Source organism: Nannospalax galili, unplaced genomic scaffold (assembly GCF_000622305.1).
Source record: "Nannospalax galili isolate Female #2095 unplaced genomic scaffold, S.galili_v1.0 scaffold300, whole genome shotgun sequence".
Taxonomy (NCBI): domain Eukaryota; kingdom Metazoa; phylum Chordata; class Mammalia; order Rodentia; family Spalacidae; genus Nannospalax; species Nannospalax galili.
Genome location: NW_008347322.1, coordinates 517,165 through 535,813, shown reverse-complemented (window position 1 = coordinate 535,813; position 18,649 = coordinate 517,165). Strand labels below are relative to the sequence as shown.

The 18,649-nt window shown below is 53.3% G+C and overlaps 1 protein-coding gene across 3 annotated transcripts in view; it reads left to right on the top strand.

Moving 5' to 3' along the window:
- Vav2 (vav guanine nucleotide exchange factor 2) overlaps positions 1 to 18,649 on the top strand; it is a 198,058-nt gene that overhangs the window by 79,341 nt on the left and 100,068 nt on the right. Inside the window, exon 1 of one of the 3 annotated variants that reach the window (XM_029568720.1) lies at positions 1,495 to 1,631. The exons of the other annotated variants lie outside the window; for them this stretch is intronic. Within the exon in view, the coding sequence (XP_029424580.1) occupies positions 1,617 to 1,631 (15 nt within the window). The 5' untranslated portion in view covers positions 1,495 to 1,616. Of the gene's footprint in view, positions 1 to 1,494; positions 1,632 to 18,649 lie in introns of those variants that run through there. 3 annotated transcript variants of the gene reach the window in all.

The following is an 18,649-nucleotide window of genomic DNA, read 5'->3' as shown; positions in this document are numbered from 1 at the left end:
TGTCCCTCCTCCCCCTCCTCCTCTCCTTCTCTCCCTCTCTCCCTCCTCCTCCGTCCCTCCTCCTCTTTCTCTCTCCCCTCCTCCGTCTCTATCCCTTTCCATCCCACCCTTCTTCCACCCCCACCCCATCCCCTTCCATCCCTCCTGCGTCCTGCTTCCTTCTCAGCCTCAGTGCCATCATGCTGCCTTGCACTGAGTGATGACACCAAGCTAGCCCTCCCCTCGTTACCCCCCAGCTCCCTCCTCTCATGGACGAAAAGAGGGATGGGAGGAGCAGTCTGGTGCGGAGGGCACATGGTGCAGGTGAGGCTGGGGTCAGACACACGACTCTAGTTTCTGTCGTGAGGCCTGCTTGGCCCCTCTCACCTCTTCTCTTTGGCTTTGATGTGGACCTCGACCCTTTTGGGATGGGCACATGGGGAGGGGTTGGCATTATTTTTGGGCCACATCTGGATAGAGGCTGTGCCACACTGTCCTTGGGAGATCAGGGTAAGCCTGGTGGCCAGGTCCGGGCTTAGGGCTGCCCTAGGAGAATGACCTTTGACCTGCCCAATCCTGTCACCAGGCAGGGTGTCTGGGGTTAGGTGAGAGTCCATATGTCCTGTGTACCATGGACACAACAGGCTGGTGTGACCACTTGCCTGACTCCCAGGCTGTGCCAAGCCTGTACCAGCCCCTCGAGCTCACCCTTATGTCCCTTGGCACCACAACCTCCTGGTTTACCTCTGACCCCATTGGTTAGCCCCGGCTAGGACCTGGCTCCTTCCATCTCAGAGATGACAACCAGTGGGGGTGTCCCAGGGCTTTTAAGTCATGTAGTATTCATGGGAGACCTGCATCCTCCAACCTGGAGCTCTGTGTGGAGGCCGATGAGCCCCAGGCCTTGTATCATTGTTAACAATCAAAACATTAATAAAACCCCTGCCCAGGAAAGCTGGTTAGGTTTAACAGAGGACAGAAGAAAGAGAAAAATTCCTAAATGAAATGTCACATAAGCAAGTTGGATGCCCCAGGGACTGTCAAGGATTTTGTGATATGCTCAGCTCAGCATCTGCAGAGGCAGGTGCCAGCCCACCATGTTTATTTGTGCATTCAGAGTACAGAGGCTGTGTGAGTCCCAGCCAGGGGCTACCTCTACCCTCCCTGCTTCCTCAGCCTCTTGTGTGTGTGTGTGTGTGTGTGTGTGTGTGTGTGTGTGTGTGTGTGCGCGCGCGGGCGCGCCTGTGGCTGGGACCTGCTCTGGGAGAGGGGGGCAACCTCTGTCAGGCCCTGCCTGGAAAAGTCTTCCATGATACCCACAGCCACCATACACATGTTCTCCCTGGAACACGCGGGCCTGTTGAGGCCCCTCTGACACTGGCTCTGTCCTATATTCTAATTTCCTGGACAAAGAACTCAGGCCACGTGACATGAGGTGACTCGTCCGGGGCCCTGCAGCATTCCTTACAGGCTTCACCATCCTTTCTGGCTTCCTGTGTAATCTTCCGGGAGTTTGGCCTCTCTGGGGCTCGGCTCCTAATTGAGGGCGGACAGGAGCAGCTGATGAGCCCCCCTGTAGCCCAGGGCTCAGGCCCCACTCTTGCCCTTGCCCTACCTCAGGCTGTCCCATCTCATCAATGAGCGTGTTGGAGGTGAGTTTCTTTCCTGACTTGACCTCCCTGTTCTCTGTGACCCCTGTGCCCTGTCTGCAGGGAGGATCCCATGGACATAGCATGTCATTGCTGTTCACATGTCTCTTCTAGGCCCCGTTCCTCAAACTGGAGGACATAACTTGTTATTGTGGAGGGGAAAAATTAGATTGTGTGTGCATTAATGTCATCCCCCCCCATTTGGGGAGTAAACATTGAGCATCTTGAAGTCAGCCTGTGGGTGCTGCCTTTGGGGGATAGTAACTTACTCAGACTTAGGGTGCTCATGAGGTGAACCTGGCAGTTGTATAGCTGTGTCACTCTTCGGGGGACACTGGTCTCACCCACAGTGTGGCTGTGGCACACAGGTGTCAACTCCAGGAAAGGCTGTGCTGAGCTGCGTTGTTGTTGAGGGGGCTTTTCTCCTGGGCAATAGTTTCTATTGAAACTGTCTGAGGTGATCTGGGCCTGTGCTGCGGGGAAGGAGGTCTAAGTCCCCGCCAGATCCTGGCAGGAAGAGGGGGAACTGGGGTCCTTGGACTTCGTTTCACAAGAGCTGACACCTTGGGAGTTACAGGGCACCTACTTTGTGGGTGTGTGTTTGTGGGGCACAGGCACACTGTGGAGATAGAGGACAACCTTTGGGTGTCGGTCCTTCCGTCCCCGCCTTGAGAGAATCTCTTGGCCTGTGTGTGAGTTGTGCTAGCTGGCTTGCGAACTTCTGGAAATTCTCATCTCCACCTCCTGTTTCTTGTAGACCCTCTGGTATCACACAGACTTGGAATACTGTGTCTGTCTTTTGTGTGGGTTCTGAAGATCCAAACTCAGGTTGTCAGGCTTGCTTGGTAAGTGGTTTTACCCACTGAGCCATCTTCCCAGCCCCAGCAGCCTTTTTTGACTATAGTAAAATGCAGTACATCAGTGTACCATCCCAGCATCTGTAAGTTCACAGTTCAGCAGCATTGAGCTTCACCATCGCCCATCTCCCCTTTTTGTATGTGAGGAGTGTGTGTGTGTGTGTGTGTGTGCGCGCGTGTGTGTGTGTCTCTGTGTGTGTGTGTGTATGCGTGTTTGCATGTGTGTGTTGGGGATGTACAAGTGGGCGTGTGGCGACCAGAGGTTGATTTCCCGTGCCTTCTTCACTCTATTATATATTGAGGCGGGGGTTCGCTCTTGAACTGAGAGTTCTTAGATTTGGCTATTTTGGGTAACCTGCTTGCCTCCCTATCTCTGGGATTACTGGTAGACCACCATGCCTATCTGGTCTTTATGTGGGTTCTGGGGATCCAAACTCTGGCTCTCATATTTGCACAAGTGCTTTACCCACCGAGCTGTCTCCCCAGCCCTCATCTTCACAATTCTCACTTTCAACACTAAAAGTGTGTGGGGGCTGGAGAGATGGCTCAGTGGTTAAGAGCATTGGCTGCTCTTGCAGAGGACCTGGGTTTGGTTCCTAGCACCCACGTGGCGGTTAACAACCATCTGTAACTCCAGTTCCAGGGGATCTGACGCCTTCTCCTAACCCCCTTGGGCATTGCACAACACAGGTGCAATTACCTACATGCAGGCAACACACTAATACACGTTAAAAAAAAAAAAAAGAAAAACTGGGGCTGGAGAAATGGCTCAGTGGTTAGGAACACTGGTTGTTTTTGCAGAAGACCCGGGTTCAAATCCCAGCACCCACATGGCAGCTAACAACTGTCAGTAACTGCAGTTCCAGGGGATCCGATGGCCTCTTCTGTCCTCTGCAGGCATTGCACGACACGGGTGCACTCACATACATGCAGACAAGACACTCATACACATAAAATAAAAATAATAGGGGCTGGAGGGATGGCTCAGCGCTTAAGAGCACCGGAGCTAACAACTGTCTAGTTCCAGGGGATCCAACGTCCTCTTCTGACCTTTGTGGACACTGCATGACACAAGTGCACTTACATGCAGACAATACACTCACACACATAAAATAAAAATAATAAATAAATTTTTTTAAAATAAATATTTTTAAAAAAATGAAAAACTGTCCCCATGAGACACCCCCACCTTCCTCCTCCAGCCCCAGGCACCTGCCGTCCCACTGTGACTTCTGAGGAACTTGCATGAGTGGAGCCGCACGCCATCTGTCCCTCTGCATCTGGCTCATTTCAGTGACTCTCCGCACCTCGGTTGAAGCAGGCGCTGCTGTTTTCACTCCGTAGAGCAATGACGTGCATGTGACGAGGGTACTTCAGGTGGACCCCGCGGCTGAGGTTGGTGCTGCCGTATCCAGCGCCCCCCCCCAGGCCAGGTGTTGGGCCGGGCCCCTTGTCTGCTTGTTTTCTGGGTGTTCTAAGGTGTCCTTTCTCCCAGGTGTTGACTCTGACCCGTGGCAGGCTTCATCGCCTGGACTGGACACCTGGCCTGCATGTGTGCGGGCTGAGGTCAGGGCTAGCTGGGTCTCCTTTGAGGCTGGCTGTGTCGTCCCTCATCCCCTTCTGGGTGTCTCCTGTGGGACTGGCTCCCAGTGCCCTCCCCTGAGTCTCTCATACCAGCAGGGCTGTGACCCTAGGCCCTCCCTGGCTGGCACTCACCTGTTGGACTTGCTCTCATCTTGACAGAACCGGCAGCTGAATCCACAGAGCAGCTGCTCCTGGGAGCAAAGCTGGCCTCCAAGGCCTGGGGGCTGCCCTCACCTCTCTGTTTAGGGCTGGTGGCAGGGAGGGGACTACATAGGAACCTTCCCTCTGTCCCCTCCTGCTTCAGGAGGTCCGTCTGGGGTTGATGTGCTGGTGTCCCTGGGGCCTTGGATGCTTGGTCGATCTGGAGGCTGCCGGTCGGGACAGGGAAGGAGCACAGGGATCTGCCCCTACGCTGTCACCTCGCCCTCCTGGTGTGGCTGTGGGTGGTCGTGTGCCCTCTTGACCTCTTCCCCCGTAGTTGTGGGGTTCATCTATACCCCAGGTGCTGATGGGAATGAAGCAGGACTGAAGATGAGAACCTCTGAGCAGCTGCCAGGAGCAGGGAGGGGTTGCAGTGATGGTCACTGGGCCGCTTGTCCTGGTTGCTGGCATGTGGCCCAGCTGCCACAGTCTCACCCCTTAGTCCCTGACATGTCCCTGGGGTTGGGGGGTGGGCAGTCTCAGACTGTGTCTGTCGGGGATATTGTGGCACCTCCTGTTAGTCTGTAGTGGTGGGGAAGAAGGGTCTGAGTGGCCCTGGGGCACAGCTGGTGTCCCAGAGAGCAGGGGTGCGGGTGGAATCTGGGTCCAGAGCCTTCTCTGGCTCAGGAGTCCTCTTCTCGGGAAGCCTGGCCTCTGCTGGGCCCGCTCGCCGGAAACTGCAGGTGGGTGGACTTGGACCACCGTGGATCCTTTGTTCCCCATTCAGGGGGCTTGTTAGCCACGTTGCACTCACGCTTTTAGGGAATTAGTTTCTGCTGAGCATTCCTGGGGTGCCCCAAGGGGCAGAGGGTCTGTTTGCCGACTGGGCCTCATTGACAGCCTGCCCCATAAACTCTTACCTCGCTGGTTGAGCCACTGTCCTCCCCCAGCATCATTGCACCGGCTGTGTCTGTGGTTGGGAAATCCTGCCTTCAGGATGCTGCCGAGGAGGCCTCATCCTGGCACCTGCCCTGTATCTGGGACCACTGGTCACACTGCTGCAGGCCGTGTACTCTGGGGTGGTGGCTGTGTTCTGTGTGCGTGATGGAGCCTGGCACCACCTGGCTCACAGCTGGCCTGGCCACCAGTAGTGCCTACTTATGGTGGGGCTGCTCTGGAAGCTGAGTGTTGCCCACTCCTGACTCTGCCTTTGTTTGGGTACACATGTCTTAGCAGAGAGAGTAATGACTGTAGGGTACCCCGAGGAGCGGGGAATTCTCCTCACTTTCCTGGGCCTGACTTACGTTACTGTCTCCAGAGGGAGACTTGGGGTTTGCACACTCCAGACATAAGCATGAATGTGTCTGACCTGGGGTCTGGGCCCAGAGGGGAGTGGTGTGTGTGGTGCCTTCTGGTCTGTGGCTCTCCCTTGCTCGACCCAGGCCAGAGCTCAGACTGTGGCCTCAGATATACCTCTTAGCTGGGTGACCATGGATGAGCTACTTAATCTTTCTCCTCTCTGAACCTGATTCTGTCACCACTAAGTGGGGTTGTCATGCCCTTCCTTGCCCTCCCCAGTGTGGGTACCTGACAGGTCCAAGATGACCCCCATTTTTCTAGGTGGGGGCATTTTTTTGTCCCTTTTAAAGACAAGATCTCATGTAGCCTTGAACTGGGTTTGTACCTAAGAATGATGCGTAGAGAATTTGTGACCCTCTTCCCCCACCTCCCAAGTGCAGGAATTACAGGAGTGAGCTACCATGTCCTGTTTTATGGTATGTTTAGTGCCAAAACCAGGGCTTTGTACATGCCAAGCAAGCACCCTACCAACTGAGCCATGTCTCCAGCTCTAGGATTGAGTCTCTCTCGTCTCCCACACGCTTCTAGATTGGGGTGGGCAGGATGTTGGATGAGATCCGACCCAACACTTGGGGCTGTGCCTTGGGAGGAGGGCTGACGGGAAACCGGTCTCATCTACTTCTTGAACTGTGTGTACAGTGTGTGTGGCGTCCCCATGAGCCTTGTGATGGGCAATTAGCCACATCAGCGCAGCACGTGGTAGCTCCTGGGCCTTCAATTCGTTCTGTAGTTAGAAAGCCATGGGAAACTCTCCTTAGCTGGCTGGACTGCTCATCGATGTTACAGGGATGCCTGAACACCCAGACCCTGAAGTGTCAGGCAGGGGAGGGAAGGTGCCCTGTTCCAGTGGGGCACAGTCCTGCAGATGGCTGCAGGAGATTACTCTGCCCTGAGCATGATGAGCTCACGGTTGGGAGAATTGCAGGGTGCTCTGGAGTGGAGATGAACAGGAAGCCACAGGTTCAGAGAGATAAACAGGATTTGATGCACATGGACAGCACCTTGCCATCCTCTGGGGACAAACTTCTGGGAAGACTCAGGTGGTCTAGATAACCGCCTGTCACTGTGGCGTCCACAGGCAGAGCCCACAGGCTGAAGTAGATTCTCTAGAGTTGCAGGCTGGGAAGATGGATGTGGACAGCCCTACTGTGTGTGGTCCATCAGATGTTCCTGCCTGGAAACAGGACGAGGTGAGGGTGCAAGTCTGGGGACAACATGGATTTCTAGTGGGTCAGTCTGCTCATCACACATCTCTCTCTCTCAAGGGATCAAAGTCTGCAACACCCGAGTGCTCCCAGCCACCCACGGTTGCTGAGGCCTGGTGCTTTGTAGGTCTGAGAGAATAAGGCTGACTCAGTATCTTTGGATGTTTTAAATAGAAACTTACCGGTTAGTTTTTTAAATGCTGGAAAACCATTTATCATCTGTCTGTCTGTCTATCAATCATCTATCTGTCGTGTGTGTGTGTGTGTGTGTGTGTGTGTGTGTGTGTGTGCCAGCCACAACTCATGTATGGAAGTCAGAGGACAACTTGCAAGAACAAGTTCTCTCCTTATACTATGTGGGTCCTGGGGATTGAACTTGTTAGATTTGGCAGCAAACACCTTTGCGTGCTGAGCCACCTCACGAGCTCTGAAAGCTGTACGTTATTGTTTTTGTTGTCAGGCTTGTTTATCTTATGTGTATGAATACTTAGCCTCATTCATGCATGTGTACCACATGTATGCAAGGGCCTTCAGAGGCCGGAAGAGGGCATTGAAACTGCTGAAGCTGGAGTCACAGGTGGTTGTGAGCTTCCATCTGGGTGCTGGGAACTGAACTACGGTCCTCTGTAATAGCCTGAGCCATGTAGCCCCAGTTGGCCTGGAACTCGCTATGTAGACCAGGCTGGCCTTGAACTCACAGAGATCCGCCTGCCTCTGCCTCCCAAGTGCTGGGATTAAAGGCGTGTGCCACCGTGCCTGGCTCGGGCAAGTTTTTCTTATTGGTACTGGGGATTGAACCCAGATCCTCCTGAATGCTAGGCAAGTGCTCTCCCACTAGGTTACATCTCTAGCTCTCTTTTGAAGTAACTTCTGATCGCTTTTGAAGCTTGTCCAGCATCTGGTGACCTCCTTGGAGTTTCCTCTCCACTCCCACTCCTGGGAGGTGATGGCCTCTAGTCACTGGACAGAGCGCGTGAACCCAGGGGCAGTGGCCAGAGGACTTGTATATGGAAGGAAGTGCTTTGCCTAGCAGCCTCTGAGCTGGGCTTGGAATCAGTCTCATGTCCCGCTTGGAGGTAGGGAGAGGATGTGGAGCAGGTATACAGGTGGTACATAATCAACGTTTGGGTGAGGCTCCTGTGCCACTCATGTGGTGGCTATGTTGAGTATATGTGCACGTGCCTGTGCGTGCATGCGTGTGCATGGAGAGTGTGCTGGCTGACCGAATTGACTTCTGAGCTAGCATTCTGAAAGTTTGCCCTTCATTTCAAATTCCTCTCCTTGGCCGTGAGATTCATTAGAAGCGATCAAAGGAAAGTTGTGAGTTGTCTGTGAGCCTCAGGTGAGGGCTTGGGGTGCACTTGAACTGCAGAGTGGAACCGAGTCTGGGGTCTTTTTGGTTAGATGGCCACACGGTGCCGGCCCCAGCTGACTGTAGGCCCCCTGAGGATGAGACTTGCTGCCTGAGGTTGCAGACCCCTCGGCTGAGCCCCGACTGTTCCCATCCATCAGCAGAGTGAGGGCTACTTGGTTACATGCTGTTCCAGTGTTACAGGAAGTCTTTAAATGCTTGCACAGCTGGTCAGCACCAGTTGTGTTCTCCCCTCCATTGCTGCCCACAGGCCATCTCCGTGGACGCCGACTGGGTGTCCTTTATCCTGTGGTGGAACCTGCCGGCCACTGACTTTATGTGGAGTAATTTATGAATCACCAGAGCTCCCTTCAGGTCCTCAGGGCCTTAAACAAGCAGATAATAGTGTCCATCTGTGTGATGAGGGTGGGCGTGCAAGCGTCTCACAGTACGGGATGCCCTTGGAGTGCTGGCAGGGGCTGGGCACAGGGGTGGGGCCTGGGAGGGCCATGAGCCTCTGGGATATTAGAAGTTGAGCCCTGGGCAGATGTGCTTAGCCTTCCCTGCCCAGTCACCTGCAGAGTCCTTCCAGTCCCGGCCTGCTCCTTGGAGGCCTCCTGCCCTGATGACTGCCCTCTGCAATGAGAGCCCAGGCCCCTGGGTACCCTTTATTAGTGTTCTGTCTGCCCTGGAGGGTGAGCCTCTGCCTTGATGGCCCTTACCTTCACACTAACGTCCTCTGGAGGCTGAAATAAACTTTGATAGTCATGGTGCCATGGAAAGAGGAACTTGGGGTGTGCCCAGTGGCAGACGCTTGCCTTGGAAGCACGAGGCCCTGGGGTCCACCCCCGACATTGCCAAAAGAAGAGGGTTGTTTATTCTGTCACGAATTCTAAAATTGAGCTATCACGGAGCCACATCCCTCCTGAGGCTCTGAGGAGGGTCCTTCCTGCCCCTTCCAGCTGCTGAAGGCTCCATCAAACCAGGCTGTCACCTTCCCATGGCCTGTCCTCTTCTCTCTGTCTCTGTCTCTCTCAGACAGGGTCTCTCTAGTCCAGCCTGCCTGGAACTCACTATATGAACCAGACTGGCTTCGACTCACAGAGATCTGCTTACCTGTGCCTCCTGAGGCCTGGGATTAAAGGTGCACGCCACCCACGCCCACCTGTGTCTGTTCTTGATAGGAGTTCAGTCACATTGGGCAAGGCCCCCCTTCCTTCCTGCAGAGTGTCAGCAGAGGTGCCCTGAGTGCCAGTTGAGCATCTCTGAGATGGGCCTAAGAGAGTCGCAGAGCCCCTCCCCTGCCGAGCAGGCGGACCCCAGCCTCCTTTGCCAGTAGCTGTCAATGGAGAAATTTCTAGGGGTGTCAGGGTCCAAGCATTTTCCCAGGTGCGACCTAAGGATGGGCGTGGAGTTGATCTGACCCTGAGATCTGGGCACCTCAGGGTGGTCCTTGATCTTCATTGTCAACTTGATGGGATTTAGAATCACCATGGAAACAGGTCTCTGGGTGTGTCTATGAGGGCCTTTCCAGAAAATTTAACTGAGTAAGGAAGGCCTTCGAGGTGGGCAGCACCATCCCCACGGACCTTGTACTGGAAAGCGAGTTGAGTGCCAGCATCCATCTCTGTTTCCTGACTTGGGGACACAGTGTAACAGCCCCCCGTGCTTTCCCCTGACATGATAGATGGTACCCAACACTGAGCCAAAAGAACCTTTTCCTTCCTTAATTTTCTCTTGTCAGGTGTTCTGTCACAGCAGGAGAGGTAACTATAGTAACGAGGTACTGAGCTGTCTCTACAGAGGTACACAGTGTGTCAGAGAATTACGGCCATGGTGTGAGAGCTCAAGTTTTGGTCCCTTACCATTAAAATGGCCATTACCAGGAGGTGGATGGTGCCCCTCCCGGAAGACCATCTGCCCCCTAGGTAATGGTCCCATCACCTCTGCCCATTAGCAGGCTGGGAGTTTGATAGACGGGGAGCTGGAGCCGAGCGCATGCTCCCTAGAGATGCTGTGGGCGTCCCCTCTGTGGGAGCCCAGGTTGTTCCTTCTGGATGCTTCCCCTTCAAGGGACAGTGTTTGTGTGTCATCGGAGCAGCCGCCACTGTGTGCAGGTGACCTTTCCAGCCCTCAGTTTCCTCATCCAACGAGGAGCTGGTCGTGCTGTGGTAGGAGAGTGGAGAATGGTTTCTCTTGCGACCCTCTGTCTCCCACTTCTGTTTGTCCCGCACCTCACGACTCATTGTGGGCCTCAGACAGGACACATCCATTTCTGGACCTTTGTCCCTCTGTGTAAAGTGAGGACTCTAGGAATGTTTTTTTTTCTGGAAGTTTCTTTCAGCTCAGATATGTGTGTGTGTGTGGGGGGGCTGGTTTAGCGGTGATAAGCTAAGCGGGGCTGATGTCTGGGTGTCCAGCCTTTTGTCCGCTTCCCCCTTAGGGACCCTGTGTCCCCTTCCTTGGCCCCATGGGCTTTCTTTCCAGGGATGGATTGGATGTGACTGGGAGGCCTATGACAGTGAGGCCTCCCAGAGCTGCTGTCAGAGCCCTTTGAGTGCACCTTCTACCGAGTATTGTGACCATGCTGGGTTGCATTGAGGCACATGGAGGTGATACTTTGTCACACAGCCTGGTGGGGCAGGTGGGGGTCAGACCTGCTTCCCTGCCCAAGGGTCTAGAGGAAACTGAGGCAGTGTACAAGACTGGCTGGGTTTCTTCATTCTTGGGGAGGCTCAGAGACCCCAGGACAGGGGATGGGTCTAGAATAGGGCAGCCAGGGTTCCGTTAGCCCAGGTCTTTCCTTAATGTGACCCTGGGCCTTCAGTGGGACTAGAGTGGCGATGGGACAGACATCTCCCCTGCAAATAAGCATTAGACTTGGGCTGGTGTAGATGACCGAGGAAGCCGTATACTCTCACCAGGGTCCCTCTGTGGATCAGAATACCCAGCAGCCTGCAGCCTGCACAGACCCACACTGACTCCTTCCTTCACAGCCCACACCACACACCATCCCACAGCCATGTTCTGCTTGTTTTACTACCCAGCTCAAGTGCCACATCCTCTGAGCAGCTCCCCAACTCCCTAGCAACATAGGACGTCCTCCAGGGCTTGTGTGGAGTTGCTGGTGTGAAGGTGCATGTGTGAGCAAGTATGTAAATGTGTAAGTTGCTTTTGTGTGCGGAGTGCACAAGTGTGCACATGTGTGTGATGGTGAATGTTGTCTCTCAATTGACTGGATCTAGAATCACCCAGGAGACTCTGGGCATGTCTGTGAAGTACTTTCTAGATTAGGGTGATTGAGGGGGGAAGGCCCATCTTGAATGTGAGTGGCACCATCCCATGGGCTGGGGTCCCAGACTGAACTAAAAGGAGAGCTGAGAACCAGCATTCATGTCTCTCGGCTTCCTGCCTGTGGCCCCAGTGTGACCAGCTGCCCCAGGCTCCTGCCACCATGCCTTCCTGCCACCATGCCTTCCTGCCATGGCGGACTGTAGCCTACAACTGTGTCAAAATAAACCACAAGAAAAGTCACTAATACAGCATGTGAGTGAATATGTAAGAGGGTGCACATGTTGGTGTGTTTGTGTGTGCACACATATGCCTATGTGAGCTGATGCCTGAGCTTGTGTAGGGTGTGAGCTCACATTCCTGAGTGGGGAGATAACGTGAGCGTGTGTACGAATACATACAAGCTTGTGAGCCTGCCTGTGTCTATGAACATGTGTGAATGTAAGGATGTGAGCATGCTTGCCCATGGGAGCTCCTGGGTGGGCGATGGTGTCCAAGCTGTTAGGCGCTCTTGCCCTGCAAGCCCTGGGCACGGCGGCTGCCCTGCCTTTGAACCTCTGGCCGGAAAAAAGTAGCTCCACTGAAAACAGAAGAGGCCTAAGCAAGAGTGTGAGTTTGGAGACTGACTGGCCCAGGGCCACTCCCGAATCCGCCTCTTGTAAGGTTATCACCAGCGGGAGGCTTTCTGGAATCTGCCTCATCTGGGAAATGGGGAGGTGGTGGTTGCTTTTGCTCACGGATTGTGAGGCATCACTAGGAGTGTTGAAGCGGAGTTAGGGTGGTATGGGCTGGGGAGGGGACCTGAGCTATTGCCTGTGTAGATGCCAGAGGGAGGAGGAAAGGGCCCAGGGGAAAAGCACCCATCTGGGGCCTTCTGCAGAGGGTAAGATCCCATCTAGAGCATGGGTGGGAGGGGATCAGGTCAGGACCACGGTCTCCCTCTGCAAACCCCCAGCCCAGGGTCCGTGTCCACCCAGAAGCAGGCTGCTGGTTTTCCTTGCAGACCTTGTCCCTTCCAGCAGAGGCTCATGCCGCTGGGCTGTGGAACTGTGTATCTGTCCGCCTTGAGCCCTATCCTGGGATGGATGTGATGGGCCATTTGCAGCCTGGGCTTTGAATGCCTTCCAGAGCTACTTACTTGTACCTGCCAGTGCCTTCTCCTGAGCCTGCAGGTCATCGCATGATACTCAGAGGGGCCAGGGAGTGTCTAGGGATGAGTGAGCATGCATTTACAGACAGTGAGTGTGTCGGCCACCGCCCAGCAGCTTGCGGTTAGATGGGTTTTCAGCCCTCTGCTGAGCTGCAGAGCCTGGTCTGTTGACACTGCTGTGCTACTAGATGCTGTACTTTCTCATCAGCCACCATTTCAACCTCACATCCAGATGGACAGCTGGCCCTTCTGGGCGGGGACAGAGGGCTGTGCAGGGCCTGCCTTGACTCCTTTCCTGTCAAACAGGACCCCCTTGGGTCTCAGTGCCTTCTCTGTAAGCGGGAAAAACTGCAGCATTGCATTGTGGGGCTTTGAGGGGATAAAAAGAAGTAATCCTAGCAAGGAGTCGGCGGGAGGCTGGGCCAGTGTTGCTGTTGTGTTGAGCGTAGCCGATGCGGGCAGACAGGAGCCTGGGGCTGCAGGCGGAACCCCTGCCCTAGACTGGGTTCTGCCTGGAAATTGCTGGGTGGCCTTGGAGTTGCTGTCATCTCCTGACCGGTTTTAGGTTTCCTGTCTGTTAACTGAAGGGCGTGGACCAAATGGAAGCTTTTCCTGCAGTGTCCTGGTTGAGACAACTTGACTCAACTGTGTCTGGTGCTGTCCCAGGCTTGGGACTCAGAGGACTTGTGGATCCAGCACAGTAGATGGATGGTCAGTGTTCAGGGGGACTCTGAGGCTGCGCTGCCCAGGAGCTTCCCAGGGTGCATGGCTCTTTTGCAGACTGCATGTCTGATAGCAGAGGCTACAGGGAGCACTTCATAAGCAGCCTCGGTTTCAGCAGGAAAGAACACCACGATCCATTAGTGATGTCTGCCTGGGCATAGTCAGGGAGTAACGTGATGTGCCATAATCTGTCGTCTCTTGTGAAACAGACTTGGGCACTGTACAGTGAGAAGTGACTTAGGCAGTGGGAGAACTTGAACCCAGGTTTCGTGCTTTGCCCTGGTTTGTCTCTGAGCCATTTTTATTCACAATCTCAAATTAATTAAAACAGTTTCTGTAATAAGCCTGGCATGTAGCAGATGCAGCTGGCTTCCCGCCCTTCATCTGCCTCCCTCTGAGTCACCATCTCTGTCTTGTAACAGAGGCTTTCAGAACCCCTTCATTCTGTGACCACCCAGAGGGGGACACGTACCCAGTCAGTGCCCAGTTCCCCGTTGCTGTCAGGTGGGCTAGCCTCTCCCAGCTCTTTCCTGGTTCCTAGGATGAATGGTGTGACTGTCCCCAGGGTCTCCCAGCCAGCTTTCCCTGGTCTAGGTCCTGGTTTTCCTTTCTAGACCCCTGTCCCTCTCCACACCAGGAAAAATCCCTCTCCCATTATGGGGTGGCTGACTCAACTCGCTGATGGCAGCAGGACAGCCGGCTCTGTGAGGGGGTCTCAGCCCCGCCTGTGGTCTACTCTGTGCATGGCCTGAGATGATCAGGAAGAACCTTCCAGACTGGGGCCCTAGCCTTGTGTTCCTATGGGGAGGTGGTGCCAGGTCAGGGAGGGTAGGGACTGTGCTCTGCTCCTTGGGAGGTATTGGTGTCTACCTAAGGCTCCCATGTGTTTGGGGGCTGGGCTTTGAGCAGAGTCAGGCTTGGGCCTCCTTAGTCAAGTCCCACTGTCATCCTCCCACTCCCGGGGGTCTTCTTTCCTCGGTTGCAGAACACAGCAGCCATCTCTGTGGGGCAGCTGTGATAGAAGGATGAGGGGGCAGAAATCTTCAAGGGTGGGTTAGTGAGCCTAGGCTGGGGACTGAAGCTGTACCCAGAGGGAATCCTCTTTCTTCATCAGGAGGGATTGGCAGAGGGATCCCTGAGTCTCTCCTCTCCTCTCCTCCCCTCCCTTCTTCCCTCTCTCCTTCCCTCCCTCCCTCCCTCCCTCCGTCCCTCCCGCCTTCCCTTCCTCCATCCTTCCCTCCCTCCCATCTTACCACCCACCTACCCATCCATCCATCTACCCACCCACGAACCCATCTACCAATCTGTCTGTCTACCATCTGTCCATTTACCCATCATCCATCCATCCATCCATCCACCCACCCACAAAGTCACCTATCTACCCATCTATCAACCCATTCATTTATCCAGTCCATCCATTCATTTGCCTACCTACCCATCTACCCACCTACGCACCCACCTATCCATCCATCCACCCATCCATCCATCCCCCCACCTACTTACCTACCCATCCATCCACCCATTCCTCCACCCACCCATTCCATCCCCCATCCCCCTACCCCTTCATCCATCCATCCATTCATTCTATCCACCCATCCATTTCATCCACCCATTCCCCATTCCATTCCTCCATCTATCCCACAGGCAGCTAGTGTCTACAGAGCGCACAATACAGGTTCAGGCTGCTGGACCCTAAGGCTTGGTTCTCTCAAGGTTTGAGGGTCTTGATCAAGACTCGTTGTCTAAGAGGCGGGGCATCATTCCCCTTTGTGTTGGGAGCTTCGTTCAGGTGTTGGGGGGAGGACCAGGCCAGTCCCAGATGTCTGCAGACTGGCCTCTCCCATCTTCCCCCAGATGGACTTAGAACTCCACTCCTCTGAAGCCAGCCAGCCAGCCAGGCCCTCCCTTAGTGCCCCACACTCTGAAGTTGCTGTCCCTCATTTGTCTCAAGTGAGTGGTATTTTTCATTTTGCCGCTCAGCAGTCCTGGGGCATCGTCTCACATCCGCTGACTCCCTTGAAGAAACACTCCCTTGCTGGGTACTGTGGCAGCACGTTGAGAAATAAACGGCCTGGTCTCCACTGGCTTTTGTTTTTCCGGCCTTGACCCTGTGGAAGCCTGACGGCAAAGCTGTGATGGTCCACGTTTCGTAATTAATCACTCTTGCTGGCCGATTGTCTTTCCAAAGACAGCACCAGTTTTTCCTGACCTTGCCCTTGATAGGAAAACAGAGAAACAAACAAACAAACCCAGAAAGGGAACGCAGGCTGGACCTGAAGAACAGTTTATGGTGACTTGCTCCTGAATACGCAGCAGTGTGTGCAGATTTCTACAGCAGATAGGCGAGTTTCCGGGGCAACATATTCAAATGAGTTTTATAATTGTGCCATTTGGCTTCTCCCGGGTGTGCTGAGATGTGTGGTGGTGGCTGATAACGTGGGTCTGTGGCTCGGGCCAGGTCTGAGCAGTTCCTGTTTATTGATCCCCAATGACAGCTGAAACACTTCTGATCACCCCACCTCTGCAAGCCAGCAGGGCTGGTGGGTGGGCGGCTTACCCACCATCCCCTGCACACTGTTGCCAGCCTGAGCTCAGAGGAGCCAGAAGCCGCAGCAGGATCAGCTCCTGTGACCTCTGAGGGCTGGCTGCTTCTGCTGGGACAGTGACACATCGCCGTTCTGATCACTTCTGCCCAGCTGGATGGAGCATCTCTGATTGAGATCTGGCTGGAGGAGCTGCAGGCTGAGATTCATGGTTGGCGTTGCAGTGGGGGACTGAGATGCTGTGTGACTAGGAGAGGCCTGGCTGCTGTGACAGCTAGGCCCAGACTGTAGCAGCCTCCATAGGACGCGGTGGTACTGTCTAGAGGGTTATGGGTGGGTAAAATGTAGCAGAGAGGATGGGAGTGGTCTATGCAGTCATTCAGGGTCCAGACCAGTGGTGAATGGTGGCTGGACCACTTTTAACACGGGCTTTTGAGGTTGCCCTGGGTGCAGGGAAGTGTCACAGGCAAGCCTGCAGCTGACCCTTTATGTCTACTTCTGTCTATTGGGTGGACCTCAGTAACTACACGTGAGACTGGGGAATGTCCAAATGGGCCCAGGAAGCCGGTTCCTGTGGACTGTGAGGTGCAACCAGTAGATGTGCATGCTGGGGTCACACAGTTGGGGCCTTGATTTCATTACTTCTTCCTTATTTACCGGATTGGGGGTTCGCTAATTCTCACATCTGAACACTTACGTTGTGCTCATCCTACCACTCAGCGTGTAGTATGTGACCAGTAATCATAGCTCTCCCTCTCAAAGTTAAGAGGGAGGGATTGAAAAGCAGTTTTCAGGGGGTATGATGGTTAGTGTCATCAACTGGACAGGATTTGGAGTCACCTAGGTGTCAAACCTCTGAGCACACCTGTGAGAGATTGCTTAGCCTCTGGGCCTGCCTGTGAGGGATCCTGTTGATTAGGGAATTGATGTGGGAAGATGTGGGCGGGGAACTTTCCCTGGGCTGGGATCCAGATCCTGGAGAAGGTGAGTCGAATGTTCACTCATATGGCTCTGCTTTCTGATTGTGGTGTGATGTAACCCACTGCTTCAAGCTGTCCCTGCCTTGGCTTCTCCAACATGGTGGCCAAAAACAAATCCTTTCTCCCTAAGTTGCTCTTGTCCTTTGGCATTGTGTCACAACAGGAAGAGAAATAAAGACAGTGGAGCTTTTTTGCTAATCCTATCCACCCCTCCATCACCCATCCACTCGTCCACTCATCTGTCCTTCCATGCATCTACCCACCATCCATCATCTGCCCATTCTTCCATCCACTAGCCACCCATCTACCCATCCATCCAATCATCTACTCATCTATGCATCTATCCACCTACCCATCCATCTATCCATCTCTCCACTCCCCACTCATCCCCCATCTATCCATTCAATCATTTATCCATCCACCCATCCATCCATCCATCATCTATCCATCCACCCACCTAGCCATCTGTCCATCTACCCACTCATCCATCCATCTACCATCTGCCAACTCCCCATCCATCTACCAATTTACCCACCTATATCCATTCATCATCCATCACTCATCCATCTATCCACCATCTACCCACTCACCTATCCATCCACCCATCTATCCATTCAATCATTCATCTACTCACCTGTCTGTCCATCTGCCATCCACTCAACTCACCTATCCATCCAGAAATCTACCCACCTATATCCATCCATCATCCATCACTCATCCATCTATCCACCATCTACCCACTCACCTATCCATCCACCCATCTATCCATTCAATCGTTCATCTACTCACCTATCTGTCCATCTGCCATCCACTCACTCACCTATCCATCCAGCAATCTACCCACCTATATCCATCCATCATCCATCACTGATCCATCTATCTGCTATCTACCCACTCACCTATCCATCCAGCAATCTACCCATCTATATCCATCCATCATCCATCAATCTGCTAACTACCCACTCACCTATCCATCCAGCAATCTACCCACCTATATCCATCCATCATCCTTCACTGATCCATCTATCTGCTATCTACCCACTCACCTATCCATCCAGCAATCTACCCATCTATATCCATCCATCATCCATCACTGATCCATCTATCTGCTATCTACCCACTCACCTATCCATCTACTCATCCACGTGTGAAGGAGAGCAGCAAGGAAGAGGTTAAGAGCGGTCAGGGACGAAGTCCGGATATTTCTTGAAAACAGGAATGTTGGGCTTGGCGGAATGCCACCTTAGTCACAGATCAGAGCAAAACATCGTAAGTCTAAGTCATGATACCATAAGACATAGGGTGGCTATTTAATGTTAAAACATAATCACTGGCTGGATTAGCCTTCCTGGAAATTGTTAAAATCTATAGATTGTGTAAGAAACGAATATACTCTTTGTAGCCTACTGATTACTGATTACCTTTAGAGTTAAACCTGTAGAATGTGCTTTGTTCTTTGTGAAACTAATTCTTTCATGTATCCTGGCACAAATACCAAGCTTGTAACTGTAGTTTTCAGAGTATAAAAAGCACTTTGAAAGAATTGAACTCACTTCCCCACCCGAGGGCTGAGTCCATTGTCTTCACTCATTCCGTCCGTCCCCCAGCAGACCTGAGTCTCTACACATGTTCATCGATCAGTCCATCCCTGTCCTCCACCCATCCATTCACCCACTACTCATCCAACCAATATGCCCACCTATACACCCATGTCAACACTTTCAAAGTGACCTCTGCATGCTAGCCACTTAGGACATAAAGTTAAAAGGGCACACTTTCACATGCTAGTTTATTTTAAACAAGTCTAGTCTCTTAATTAAAAAAAAATATTTTAAGG